The following is a 12,930-nucleotide window of genomic DNA, read 5'->3' on the forward strand; positions in this document are numbered from 1 at the left end:
GTGGTCCCAAGCCAAAGTGGTTAGGCTCAAATCCACTCATTGCTACATCCTAGGATGACTGTAAAATGAAAGAGCTATACTTTGCAATCTGCTTCACTCGCCATAGACACAGAAAATTAAATTGCAAGGCAGCAAAAGCAAATTGCAGTACGTCAATAGTAAACCTGTAAGTAGAAAGAAAAGAATGGCATCAGTGCACATGGAAAAACAAAACCACGTTCAACTGTATTAAGTAACTCCGCCTATTGTCGATCTCTCAGCCTATCCCGACTCCAAACGGGTATGATGTTGACCCCCCTCGCGCTCCCTTCCAGTCTGGTGCGGCAACGTGAGGCTGCTTTGACCCAATTTTGCGGCTCGGTCGAAGCTGCAGCGGTTTCCCAAGCGCTCCTCGGTGCAACTGCTGCAGCCTTGGATCGGCCGAGAGACCTGCTTCGGGGGATGGCGTGTCTGGCGGCTGCTTTTACCGTCGCCCCTCCAATGGTAAGCGGCATTGACACGGCGTGAGCAGGGGATGCGGCGCTCGGACGCGGACCTTTGGAAGGTGCAGGGCTGGGGCCGAGGTGTGAAGAGTTCGCAGCAGAAAGTAACAGGCTGAAAGCAATTCACTCGCCTGGGATTTAAAAAAAAAAAAAAAAGCGGCTGTCCCGGGCTGATCATGAGAAGGGTTTGTGCATATTCTCTATCTTCACGAACTTCTGAATAGCCCCGTGGGGGCGGTATATACTGGGGTGGTATAAGGAAACAAAAAAAGTCATCAGATCCAGGCAATGGCAGCAGGGTCTCTCTTTTCCCGTGGCAAATATTTCTCTCTGCAGTTCCTCCATCGTAAAATCTGTGATGATGCTGAATATTCTCTCTCTCCATCCCCCCCCCCCTTCATTCCTTTTCTGCTTATGAATAGGTTACAGGGCATCTTGGACAGCAATGTAAAAACGATAGGGAAGGTTGTATTTATTAACAAAGATAAATAAATTAGCGGATGGGGGTGGAGGGGGGGGGAAACAAAATGAAGACAGCCTGAGAAAGTGCTTCAGTGACCCCCCCAGATCGTGTAAGGTAGGGGGGTAGCTCGCACAGAAAGGTTTGGGGGCTCGATTCAATGGCAGCATTAACCTTTGTGCAAAACTGAGGAAATTTTTGTTCCAAATCTAGTAGGTTTTGTGTTCGGGAAGGGGGGGGGGGCACTGCTGTGTTAATAATGTTTAACGGGGTAGGGTAGTTTTTGTGTGTCGTGATATGTGGCATTGAGTTGCTGATGTTGCTAGTTAGCGAAAACAGAATAGACACTCATCATGTATTTTGGGACAGAAGCCTTGTTTGCTTTGACCGGCAGTTACCTTTTCTTATAAAAAAAAAAAAAAAAAAAAAAAAAAGCCAAGCTTAGATTTTTAGAGCATGCTCAATTCTCCCTGTGATGTGATGTGAAAGCATCTCTTCTGGGTAATAGAAATCCCCGGAAGCTGGATTATCTAATAGATTTGCAGAACAAAATAGAGATTTGAGGGCGTAAGCACTCATTGATGGAAGAAAGAAAGGTAAACAGATCTTGGAGGAGAAAACATGTACAGGTATTCTAGTTTATGTCTAAAATGAAGAAGCCATATAGGTCCTTTGTGTCTTTCTATTTTACAACATTATTTGAATCATTGTTTGACTATTTGAATAAACACTACCTGGACTTGTCTGTGACCTCACTGTTTGAGTTAAGTGTAACATTGCATTCTCTTATATTTTTAGCTGGCTAGTCTTTTACTGCTGTTTTTAGATTTTTGATTATCCTGTTGCTGTGAATTTCTGTGCTTTCTCAAAAAAAAAAAAAAAAAATTCAGATTAAGTCAAAGTTTGAATGCACACAGTTTAGACTAACTTTTCAAAACTGTTTAATCTCGGTTTACTGCCAGCCTTGGTGGAAACTAGATATTTTTCAGTGGCCCTTCTAATAACCTTATTTCTTTAAAGTATTTGTGCTACCTTCTCCCCCCCACCTTTTATCTGGAGGCAGGCTCTATTGCAAAAGTTATAGAAAGGAGTTTTAATAGAAAATAACATTGGAGATTGGTTTCATCCCTGGCTAGGTTACTTGAACCAGCCTCTCTGAACACACTAATTCACTCTTTAGTAATTTCCTGCTTAGATTACTGCAATACCCTTTATAAGGGCATTGCAAAAAAAGAAATTAGACGGCTTCAAATTGTTCAGAATACAGCAATTAAGATCATTTGTGGAGCAAAAAAATACGATCACGTTTTTGTTTAATGCACATTGGCTTCCCATTGTACATAGAATTAGTTATAAAATTCTACTTTTAACATTCAGTACAAAATCAAATAATCAACCAGATTTCATTAATAGACTTTTAATTCCATATAACTCATCAAAATCTCTTCGGTCTATATCGCAGAATCTCCTTACTATTACCTCCCTGAAGTCAATTAATACGTTACGCTTTAATAACTTTGCCGTTACCGCCCCTACTTTATGGAATTCACTACCTAACCACCTAAGTAGCGAGCCAGATTTAAAAGAATTTAAAGCAGAGTTAAAAACAGTTTTATTCCAAGATGCCTTTGGATAACAACTGTCCTTTTAAGGACAAAACTAATTCTGTTATGTCTCCCCTTTCCTATTGTTATTTCCTTCTATGTTGCACCTTTCCTATAATTATTGTAGTTCTTCCCCACTACCCCATTGTCTGAATGTAGGTCCGTACATTTTAATAGTTTTAAATTAGACTGTGCTGTTATTTAATATCCCTCATTTTAACGTGTTTTTATGTAATTTTATATTGTAAACCGCTTAGAAACCTGAATAAGCGGTTCAAACAAATCTTGAAACTTTCATAGGTAACACAGCTCATAGATCTCTGGCCGCCTAGGCCCTCCCATGCATCCCTGTTCTTACCTACTTATATACCTAATTTTCATCTGCTTGGTTCTATGCTGAATTAAGGACTAATTGTCCTACCCACCCCTGGGTTTGGTACTGATAAGTATTCTAGACCAGTGTTTTTCAACCGCTGTTCCGCGGCACACTAGTGTGCCGCAAGATGTTGCCTGGTGTGCCGTACGGTCAGGGCCGCCATCAGGGCAGTACCACCAGTCTAGGGAGAGGGGCGGTCCGCCCCACGTGGACAGGAGAGAGCTGGACGGGGGACCCGCAGAGTTCAATACATCTCGAGCCGCGAGGCTCGTCTTCTGTTCCTGCCTGCCCTGCAGCTAACATATAGCCGATCGCAAGCGTTCCCCGATGTTAGCGCTGACGTCGGAGGGAGGGCTTAAGCAAAGCCTGCCCTCCGACGTCAGCGCTGACGTCGGAGAATACTTCCGTTCGGCTATTTGTGCGCGGCAGGGCAGGCAGGAAGCAGAAGACAAGCCTCGCGGCTTGAGCTTCGTTTTGCTGAGAAAGTTGCAAAAATGGGCTGGGAGGCAAACACGGAACACAAAAGGGGAGAGGGGAGTGCGTTTTGGACACAAGGCATGAACTTGGGAGAGAGGAAGGGAGGGAAAGAGATGCTGAGGTGGGGGAGGGAATGCGTTTTTGGACACAGAAGAAATGGACTTGGGAGAGAGGAAGGGAGGGAAAGAGATGCTGAGGTGGGGGAGGGAATGGGTTTTTGGACACAGAAGGCATGGACTTGGGAGAGAGGAAGGGGAGGGAAAGAGATGCTGAGGTGGGGGAGGGAATGCGTTTTTGGACACAGAAGAAATGGACTTGGGAGAGAGGAAGGGAGGGAAAGAGATGCTGAGGTGGGGGAGGGAATGAGTGTTTGGACACAGAAGGCATGGACTTTGGAGAGAGGAAGGGAGGGAAAGAGATGGTTGTGTACACTGGGGAATAGAAGAAAGGAGAATTTTTGGTCATAGGGAGGGGAGTGAGGTACAGATAGTGGCATACCAGGGGGGGGGGGGGGCGGTCTGCCCCACCCCGGGTTTACGTCCCAAGGGGGGTGCACAGCTGGCCACCCTCCAGTGTTTTCCCTAGGCCGGCAAACTGCGGCTCTTTAGCCACTTGAGTGCCACTGCCGCCATCGGGAACAGGCCGGCGCCAAGTTCTCCCTGCTTTTCCCTGTGGGGCCGGCCAACTCTCGCCACTCGCGTCAATTCTGACGTCGGAGAGGACGTTCTGGGCCAGCCAATCGCTGCCTGGCTGGCCTAGAACGTCCTCTCCGACGTTAGAATTGATGACGGGTGGCGAGAGTTGGTCGGCCCTGCGGGGAAGAGAAGCAGGGAGAACTCGGTGCCGGCCTGTTCCCGATGGCGGCAGTGGCAGCCTATTCCCCAGTGGCGGTGGCAGCATTATAAATACTTTCTTTGTGTTTATTTGATTCCTATATATTTATATATAGTCAATATAGGCACAGTTAAATTTTTTAACTTTTTCTAATGGTGGTGTGCCTCGTGATTGTTTTCATGAAACAAGTGTGCCTTTGCCCAAAAAAGGTTGAAAAACACTGTTCTAGACCATTGGGTTGTGTACAGGGCCGGATTAACAGGTAGGCCCAGTAGGCACATGCATGCTAGGGCCCGAACTTGCCAGGGGACCCGTTGAAGAAACAAGACAATTTAGGTTTTGTTTTGTTTTTAAATGACGACAGGCCCCCGGGAAAGATCGGCTTTGGCCCCCCCGACATCGGCGGCAACCGTTCTGTTGCAAGCAGTGCTCATCCTGAAGCTTCCCTTCTGACGCAGCTTCCTGTTTCTGCCTGGGCGGCTTGCATCAGAGAGCAGCTTTGGCCAAGCAGCAGCACTGCTTGCAAAAGAACGGATGGTTGCCACTGATGCAGGGGGCTAGACCGATGCCGATCTTTCCCGGGGGGGGGGGGGGCGATGCCGATCCTTCCCAGGGGAGGGGGGCTCGTCGCCATTTGAAAAAAAAATCTGAAAGGTGAGTGGTGACTGACCCGTGTGAAGGTGAGGGGAAGGGGAGAGAGATGGGCCGGAGCCCGGCGAGAGAGAGATGGTGGCACTGGCAGTCAGTCGGGCAGATGATGGAAGTGGGAACTGCAGAAGGGGGCAGATGATGGAAGTGGGGAAACCCAGAGAAAAGAGAGAGAGAAGGAGGCAGATGATGAAAGTGGGGAGAACTGAGGGGAGCACCCAGAGAAGAGAGAGAAGGGGGCAGATGATGGAAGTGGGAAGAACCCGGAGAAAAGAGAGAGAAGTGGGAAGAACCCAGAGAAAAGAGAGAGAGAAGGGGGCAGATGATGGAAGTGGGGACTGCAGAAGGGGGCAGATGATGGAAGTGGGGAAAACCCAGAGAAAAGAGAGAGAGAGAGAGAGAAGGGGGCAGATGATGGAAGTGGGGAGAGCTTGTGCTGCCAGTGTCAGGCGCATATGGGAAAGCAGCAGCAGCACCACTGCTGCTGCTTTCCCACATGCTAGATGGGAGGCATATGCTGGATGGGGGGAAGGGGCAGGATAACGCGATAGAATTGCCTGGGGTGGAGAGAGAGAAGGGAGCAGATGATGGAAGTGGGGCGAACTTGTGCCATCAGCGTTGGGCGCATATTGGAAAGCAGCAGCGATGAAGAGGTGAGGGGCCCCCTCGCCTCCTCACCACTGCTTTTGCTTTCCCACATGCTGGATAGAAGGCATATGCTGGATGGGGGAAAGAAGATAGAGTTAGTGAGATAGTGGAGGGGTGAAGGAAAGGGGTGGCAAGCTGTGAGTAGACACAGTGAAAAGAGGGAAACTTGAGGACTGAATAGTAAGAAAGAATTTAATTTAGATGGAGGCAGAAATAGAGAAGGAAGACCAGAGAAGGGAAGAGAGATGCCAGAGAACGAGGAAGGAGACGGATATTAGATCTGAGTGGAGGAAATGAGAAGAGAGATATTCTAAAAACCACATGGGGGAGGGAAGTAAAGACAGAAGGAGAGAGATGCCAGTCCATGAGGGGAACAGAGGGAAGATGATGGATGCCAGACCAAAAGGGGGGCAGGAGGAGAGATGGTAGGGGGAGACAGACAGTGGATGGAAGGAAGAGAATGACAAGAAGATGAGGAAAGCAGAAACCACTTGACAAAGATAGAAAAAATATATATATTTTTTTATTTTATTGCTTTAGGATAAAGTAGTATTGTGGCTATTTTGATAAATGGTTAGAAATAGAAATGGTGATCCTTTTATTGGACTAATTTTAATTCATTTTTGACTAACTTTCAGAAAACAGGTAAATAAATTGGGGTGGGGCGGGGCGAGGAGGCCCAGTGTACTTTTGTGCCTAGGGGCCCTTGAAGAATTAATCCTGCTCTGGTTGTCTATATATCCATCATTTCCAGTACCAACCAATCAGGATGACTTTTATTCAGTGCAATCATTGTGGTACTTTAGTTTCAAGGCACACCATCTGGAGACTTAGGGTTTGCCCCATCTGTTTTCAGCTTTCTAGTATTAAGGAGGAGCTCTGTAATCTGAAACAGGAATTGGATGCAATCAAAGCAGTTTCCATCACTCCACATAATCGTAACAATTTACCACCACTGCCTCAAAGAGTAATGCAATCAAGGAATGAATGGATCACGGTAGAGTCAGGTAGATTGTGAATGTGACACAGAAACATCCACCCTCAGAGTTGCACCTACAGAATTCTTTTGCTCCATTAGAATATTGCAGTGCTCAAAAAAGAACTGTAATGGAACCAGAACCAGTCAAGGTAACTCATGAAAAAAAGCACCCACAAAGGAAAAGTAAGATACTCAATTCAGAAAATGATTGCTTTTAGGGGATTCTATTATCAGAGGCATTAACCTTGAAATACAACTCAAGGAGCCTAAAATAGTGAATCATCAGATCCCAGGATCCTCAGCTACTAGGAGTACCAAACAGAGGGGCATAATCAAAAGAAACATCTTATTTGTACATAGGGTGCTAGTTGCTCAAGTCAGCAACGGCAAAATGTCCATTCTCGAAAAGTACTTGTAAAATTGGTTTGTATATTTTTTTTTTTAATAGTCTACCTCTACATCAAGGCATTTAATTGCCCAGGCCACCAATATGTCTATTTTTATACCACTTTCTCAACCCAAAATTCATCCAAGTCCCAAATGCCCAGAACAAGACCTTTTAGACACGAGATGCCCAGTCCCTCTTGCTGCCACTCACAGATAACATCCACCGGCAGGAGGGATGCCCAGTCCCTCCTGCCGCCACCCCCAAGACATCCCCCAGCAGGAGGGATGCTCAGTCCCTCCTGCTGGAACCCCCGAAGCCACCCCTCCAGCCCTGAATGTCCGCGGCAGGAGGATTGCCCAATTCTTCCTGCTGCCACCTCTCACAGACATCCACTGGCAGGAGAAATGCCCAGTCCCTCTTGCCAAAACCCCCCACCCCACTAAGATCATCGTCAGGAGGGATGCTGGTACCTCCTACCTCCCCTAAGATCATCAGCAGGAGGGATGCTAGGTTCTTCTTGTCGGTACTCCCCCCCCCCCCAACCCACGAAGGCATGCTCCTCAACTTCCCTCCCACCAAGCCCACCTGGACCCCACAGTACCTTTTAATTTGACCGGCTGGAAGGATGCTTTCTCCCTTCGGCCGGCAGGCCTGCTTCCACTGAATGGCGGGCCTGCCCCTTCCCGGTGTATCGTGGGATGCACTGGGAGAGAGGCCTAAGATTCCGGTTGGTCCAAGTGCCTAAGGCCCCTCCTATGGGACAGTTTCCCTGCTGTTAGTGCTAAACTGATCTGATCAGCTTGGCGGCAACCTGATTTTCTAACTGGTGCTTGTTACATAGACACCGGTTAGAGAATTGTGGTGTTAAGCATGGTCAGGATTTTGTAGATCTCCTTCATATCCCTCGCAACTGTTTCTTTTCCAAATTGAAAAGTGCTAACCTCTATAACCTTTCTTTATATGAGAGCAGTGCCACCCCCCACCCCCCTTATCATTTTTATCACTCTTTGAACCTTTTTCTAGTTTCGCTATGCCCTTCTTTTTTTTTTTTTTTTTTGAGATATGGTGACCAAAATGGCATGCAATACTCAGAGTGAGGTTGCATCATGGAGCAAATACAGAGACATTATAATACTGTATTCTTCATCTTATTTTCCATCCCTTTCCTAATAATTCCTAGGATACAAGTTGGTTTTTTGGCTACAACTGTACACTGGGCAGATTTGAGCGTATTGTCTGATGACACCTAGATTTTTTTTTCTTGGGTGCTGGCTGCTAAGATGGACCCTAGTATCAAGTAGCTGTTTTCTATTTCTGTTTAAACTTCTACCCCCACTTTTTCCATCTGACTTTGTTGGAGACTTACCCCCCTCTTCTACAATGCTGCACTAGCGGCTGCCACGCTGTAACGTCCCTGAAGCCTATAGAGATTTAAAGGGCTTCGGGGCTGTTGCTGGGCGGCAGTCGCTAACGTGGCTTTGTAGAAGAGGGGGTTAGATACTGTATGTTAATGGCAAATGGTGGAATTCCAGCAAATTGTTAAACCCATGGGATAAAAAGGTACTTCAAATTCCAGAAAAAAAAATGGATGGTGTGAGGAATATTTATAGACAGACCTGCTCTACAAACAAAACTTGGGTCTTCTGAATGTTCCTCAGGCTGTAATGGTAACTCCTGTTGGCCACATTTTTATTACCATAAATGCAGTCTCCTCCTATCCTTGGCATACAAGCCCATGAAAGGCCAGATCTCTTAAGGATTAAAGGACTGGCATTAAAAGTTTGAATTATAAGCATTTCACATAGGCTGGGCTGAAATGTAACCCAAGGGAATAGAGATTGAAGATTACAGGTGTTACAGAACACAGCAGCACATCTCATTTGTCAGGTGTCGAGGTTTGATAGCATATTGCACTTATTGTTTAAATTGCATTGGCTGGCCATGGAAGCTAGGATAATATTTAAAATCTATACTACAGTATTTTTGATTCTACATAGAAAAACTCTAGAATATGAGTCTGATCAAAATTCTACAAAAAAACAAACAAACCCCACATCAGCTTGCATTCCGGTGTCAGGTCAAAACCGCGGAAGACAAAGGCGCACGCTGACAACTGAGCGCAGTGCGGAGGCACGCGCCGAAGAAAATAACTGTTTTTAGGGGCTCCGATGGGGGGGTTTGGGGGGGAACCCCCCACTTTACTTTATACAGATCGCGCTGCATTGTGGGGGCGTTGTGGGGGGCTGTAACCCCCCACATTTTACTGAAAACTTCACTTTTTCCCTAAAAACAGGGAAAAAGTTAAGTTTACAGTATAATGAGGGGGGTTACAACCCCCCAAACCACCCACAACGCCGCCGCGATCTGTATTAAGTAAAGTAGGGGGGCTCCCCAACAGAACCCCCCGTCGGAGCCCCTAAAAACTGTCATTTTCTTTGGCGCGCGCCTCCGTCTTGCGCTCAGTTGTCGGTGCGCGCCTTTGTCTTCCGTGGTTTTGTCTATGAACCTGCATTCCTTTTCCCTGCCTGCCTATGGCTCTTGACCGGAATTGCCTACCCCTGGGCTAGGCAAATAGCTCCATTACTTTGTCTACCACATAAAAAAAATATGTAGGCATTGCAAGTGCCACCTCAGTTTAACATTGGATTAGGCTTGGGTAATGCAGATAGAGCCCTGACTGATCTGATGAGGTCCGGACTAGTCCTCTTCTGCAGCATTGTCTTCCGTGTCGTATCAATGCACTTCAAAATTGTGCAATTAGGTTACTCTGTCGTGTGGACAAATTTTCTCCTACTACCCTTCTTTTGAAGGTGCATCATTTGCTCCCAGTAGAATAGAGAAACCCCTTTCAAGATTCTCTTTCTAACTTTCAAAGTGTGTGTTAGCCATGCCACTATATCTACACAATCTTACCATTCCCTATACCTCCCTAAGTACACTCCATTCTGTCAGTGAGCATCGATTGCGGTTGCCTTCTCACCTTGCACACCTTGAATTGACTCATCACTGTGCCTTTTTCTTCATTGCACCATTTTTGTGGAACTCCCTCCCTCTAGCTATTCAGGGAGAAACATCTCTTAAAAAAAAAAAAATAAATAAAAAATTTTAAATCTGCTGTAAAAACTTGATTATTTGAACAGGCGTTTTCCCATTAAAAGGATGGGACTCCTGACTCCTTTTGCCAATATTTCCTGTATTTATGTCTTGTCATTACGCATGGTATGATTGCTGATTGTTGCTTTTCTATCTGAAGAATTCTAGTTTTGTTTCCTAAAGTGTATTTCATTTTCATATTGTAAACCATCTTGCTCTGTGCCATAATTAAGGTGGTATAGCAAATCTCCTAAATAAATAAAAATCTCCTAGCTGGCAGCAGGAGAAGTGCTTAATTCAACATCATTTTCTGCTGCCATAGTGCCAGTCTCAAGAAAAGAATTGTGATACCTTGGCAGTTTTTGTCAGACTGGCAGTACAGTAGCAAGAGATAGTCTTGGGTTAAATGCTTCTTCAGCTGCTGGTGCAGGGGATATGGTGAAGAGAATGGTTGGGAAAAAGCCTGGGGAGAGAGGCGGGAGAACCTCGGAGGAATAACATTGGGACATCTGGAGGGAGGGTGTGAGAGAAAGGGAATGAGATGATAATATTTTGGAGGAGGTGAGAGGGGGAAGAGTGTCAAAATGGGAGGATTTAGGGTGGAAGGGAAGAATGTTTGGAGGGAGAAAGGGAACAGGTGTAACGGGAGGAGAATGTGTGGAGGGAACAAGTTTGAAGAGGGAAAGCATCTGTAAAGCAGGCTCTCATTAGATAGGGTTTTCAGGATTTCCCCAATGAATATGCATTAGATCTATTTGCATATAAAAGAAGCAGTGCATGCAAAAAGATCTCATTAAAATTCATTGGGGAAATCCTGAAAACCCGACTGGATTGTAATCCTCAAGGACAGATGGATAACCCTGGTAAACGAACGTACCGAGTCTATAGCGACAATTCCCAATCCTCCAGCTGGGTTAACCCATGCGGTGTCCCACAGGGTTCACCTCTATCCCCCACTCTGTTCAATATCTACCTAGCCCCACTGGCAAATCTACTGCAAAAAGCAAATTCTACATCTACGCCGACGATATCATCATACTTCTGCTTCTAACAAGTCTGGCACCCGAGACGAAGACTCATCTAGCACTAACTCTAAAACAAATCGAAACATGGATGACAGAGTTCAAGCTGAAGCTCAATCCCGAAAAAAACCAAATTCTTCCTGGCAAGCCCAAATGACAAAATCAAAGATACTACAATAACCCTGAATGGACAGAACTTCCCCATTGTCGATACCATAAAAATCCTAGGAGTGACACTGGACCACTATCTCACCCTAGATACGCATTCAGAGCTTTTAATCAGAAAGGGCTTCTCGACACTATGGAAACTTAGAACCATTAGAAAATACTTCGACTCGACATCATTCCGCCTACTGGTGCAATCCTCCATCCTAAACCTACTTGATTACTGCAATATCATTTATCTGGGGTCATTCAAGAAAACCGTTCAAAAACTCCAAATCATACAAAATTCAGCGGTGCGACTGATTTTCGGACTAAGGAAATGGCACCACATAACCCCCTACTACCAAAAACTTCACTGGTTGCCCCTGGAGGCAAGAGTATTGTTCAAATTCGCATGTCTCTGTTTCAAATCCACTCTCGGTTTGGCCCCTCTGTACCTGGTCTCCCACTTCAAACTAGACCGCTCCACCAGGCCTACACGCAGAATACGCATGTTCAGCAACCTTTATAATAAAAACCTGCCGATACAAAAGATTCCTTGACAGAACGCTTGCCTTCCAAGCAAGCTTACAGAACGACTGGCTAAGCAGCACCATCATGCACTCCTCATCCTACCTCAACTTCAGAAAACTAATCAAAACCGACCTCTTCAACCGATTCGTGACCAGGAATGCCTAAAGTCTTCACTACTTCACCTCACTGTATGACCTACCCTTCTTCGTAAATCTCCTCGATCTACTTCCCATTGACCAAGTTCTCCCAAAACCTTCACTGCTTACCCCTCTGTACGACCTGCTCCCCTTTGACTTACTCTTATTGTAAACCCGTCCCTACAAGGTTACCTTACTCTATACAAAACAGCCATGTACTCAAAGACTTCATTATTTCTTTTTCTCTGTATGTCCAGCTCTTCTATACTGCACTGCATTGTATTGTACTCAAAGACTCATTGTTTTTTCGCTGTATGTCCAGCTCTTCTTTATTGTAAACCGCCTCGAACTACCTTGGCTTTGGCGGTATATAAACAATAAATTATTATTATTATTAAAGAATCTGGAGCCTCTAGAGATGGAGGGAGAACTAGTGTGAAGAATCTATAGAGACCAAGAAAGGTTTGAAAGGGAGTGTATAGAGCCAAGGGACTGGAAGGGTGTGAGTGAATTTGGAAATGAAACTGGGAAAGAGTTGAAAAAAGGAAATGGGAAGATTAATAGGAGGTATTTTTATGTTTGTGTGTTTTTTTTAGTGCCAGCCATAGCGGTAATGGCTCCGATGCTCATAGAATTTCTATGAGCGTCAGAACTGTTACCGCCGTGGCAGACGCTAAAAATCGCGCTATGATTTTGTGAGGGGGAGGTGTTTTTTGATTTCAGAGCAGAACAGTTTCCCCATACCCCTCCTTCACATGGCGTTTCTCTAAGGGGCTATCGCCTGTCCTGGTACAAACTGAAGGGGGTAGCATAATCCTCTGGTGAAGGAGGAGGGATTCAAAAGCTAGAGTGGATTCATTCTGCACAGCTCGCGAGCACTGGGATATTACCCATCCTTCAAGAATGACCCAACTGTCTACTTACTAGAAAAGATATTAGCAAGGTAAGAACCTAATCTCTCTTACATTATAGCCCAAAAGCTATTTATTATTAGTCTTAAATAGAAAATTATCTTTAAATAGATTTTTCCTCAAAAAAGCATTTTATTTTTTTTTTAATTCTATTTAAATTTTTAAAAAATCCATAATTATAGTGGTACCTTGG

The 12,930-nt window shown here is 45.3% G+C and overlaps 1 protein-coding gene across 1 annotated transcript in view; it reads left to right on the forward strand.

Moving 5' to 3' along the window:
- The first annotated feature begins 351 nt into the window (after positions 1-351).
- Positions 352-12,930, forward strand: part of ABCG1 (ATP binding cassette subfamily G member 1) — a 129,976-nt gene continuing 117,397 nt past the window's right edge. The window contains exon 1 of the mRNA XM_033940130.1: positions 352-483. Within this exon, the coding sequence (XP_033796021.1) occupies positions 442-483 (42 nt within the window). The 5' untranslated portion in view covers positions 352-441. The remainder of the gene's footprint in view (positions 484-12,930) is intronic.

Source organism: Geotrypetes seraphini, chromosome 4 (assembly GCF_902459505.1).
Source record: "Geotrypetes seraphini chromosome 4, aGeoSer1.1, whole genome shotgun sequence".
NCBI classification, from domain to species: Eukaryota; Metazoa; Chordata; class Amphibia; order Gymnophiona; family Dermophiidae; genus Geotrypetes; species Geotrypetes seraphini.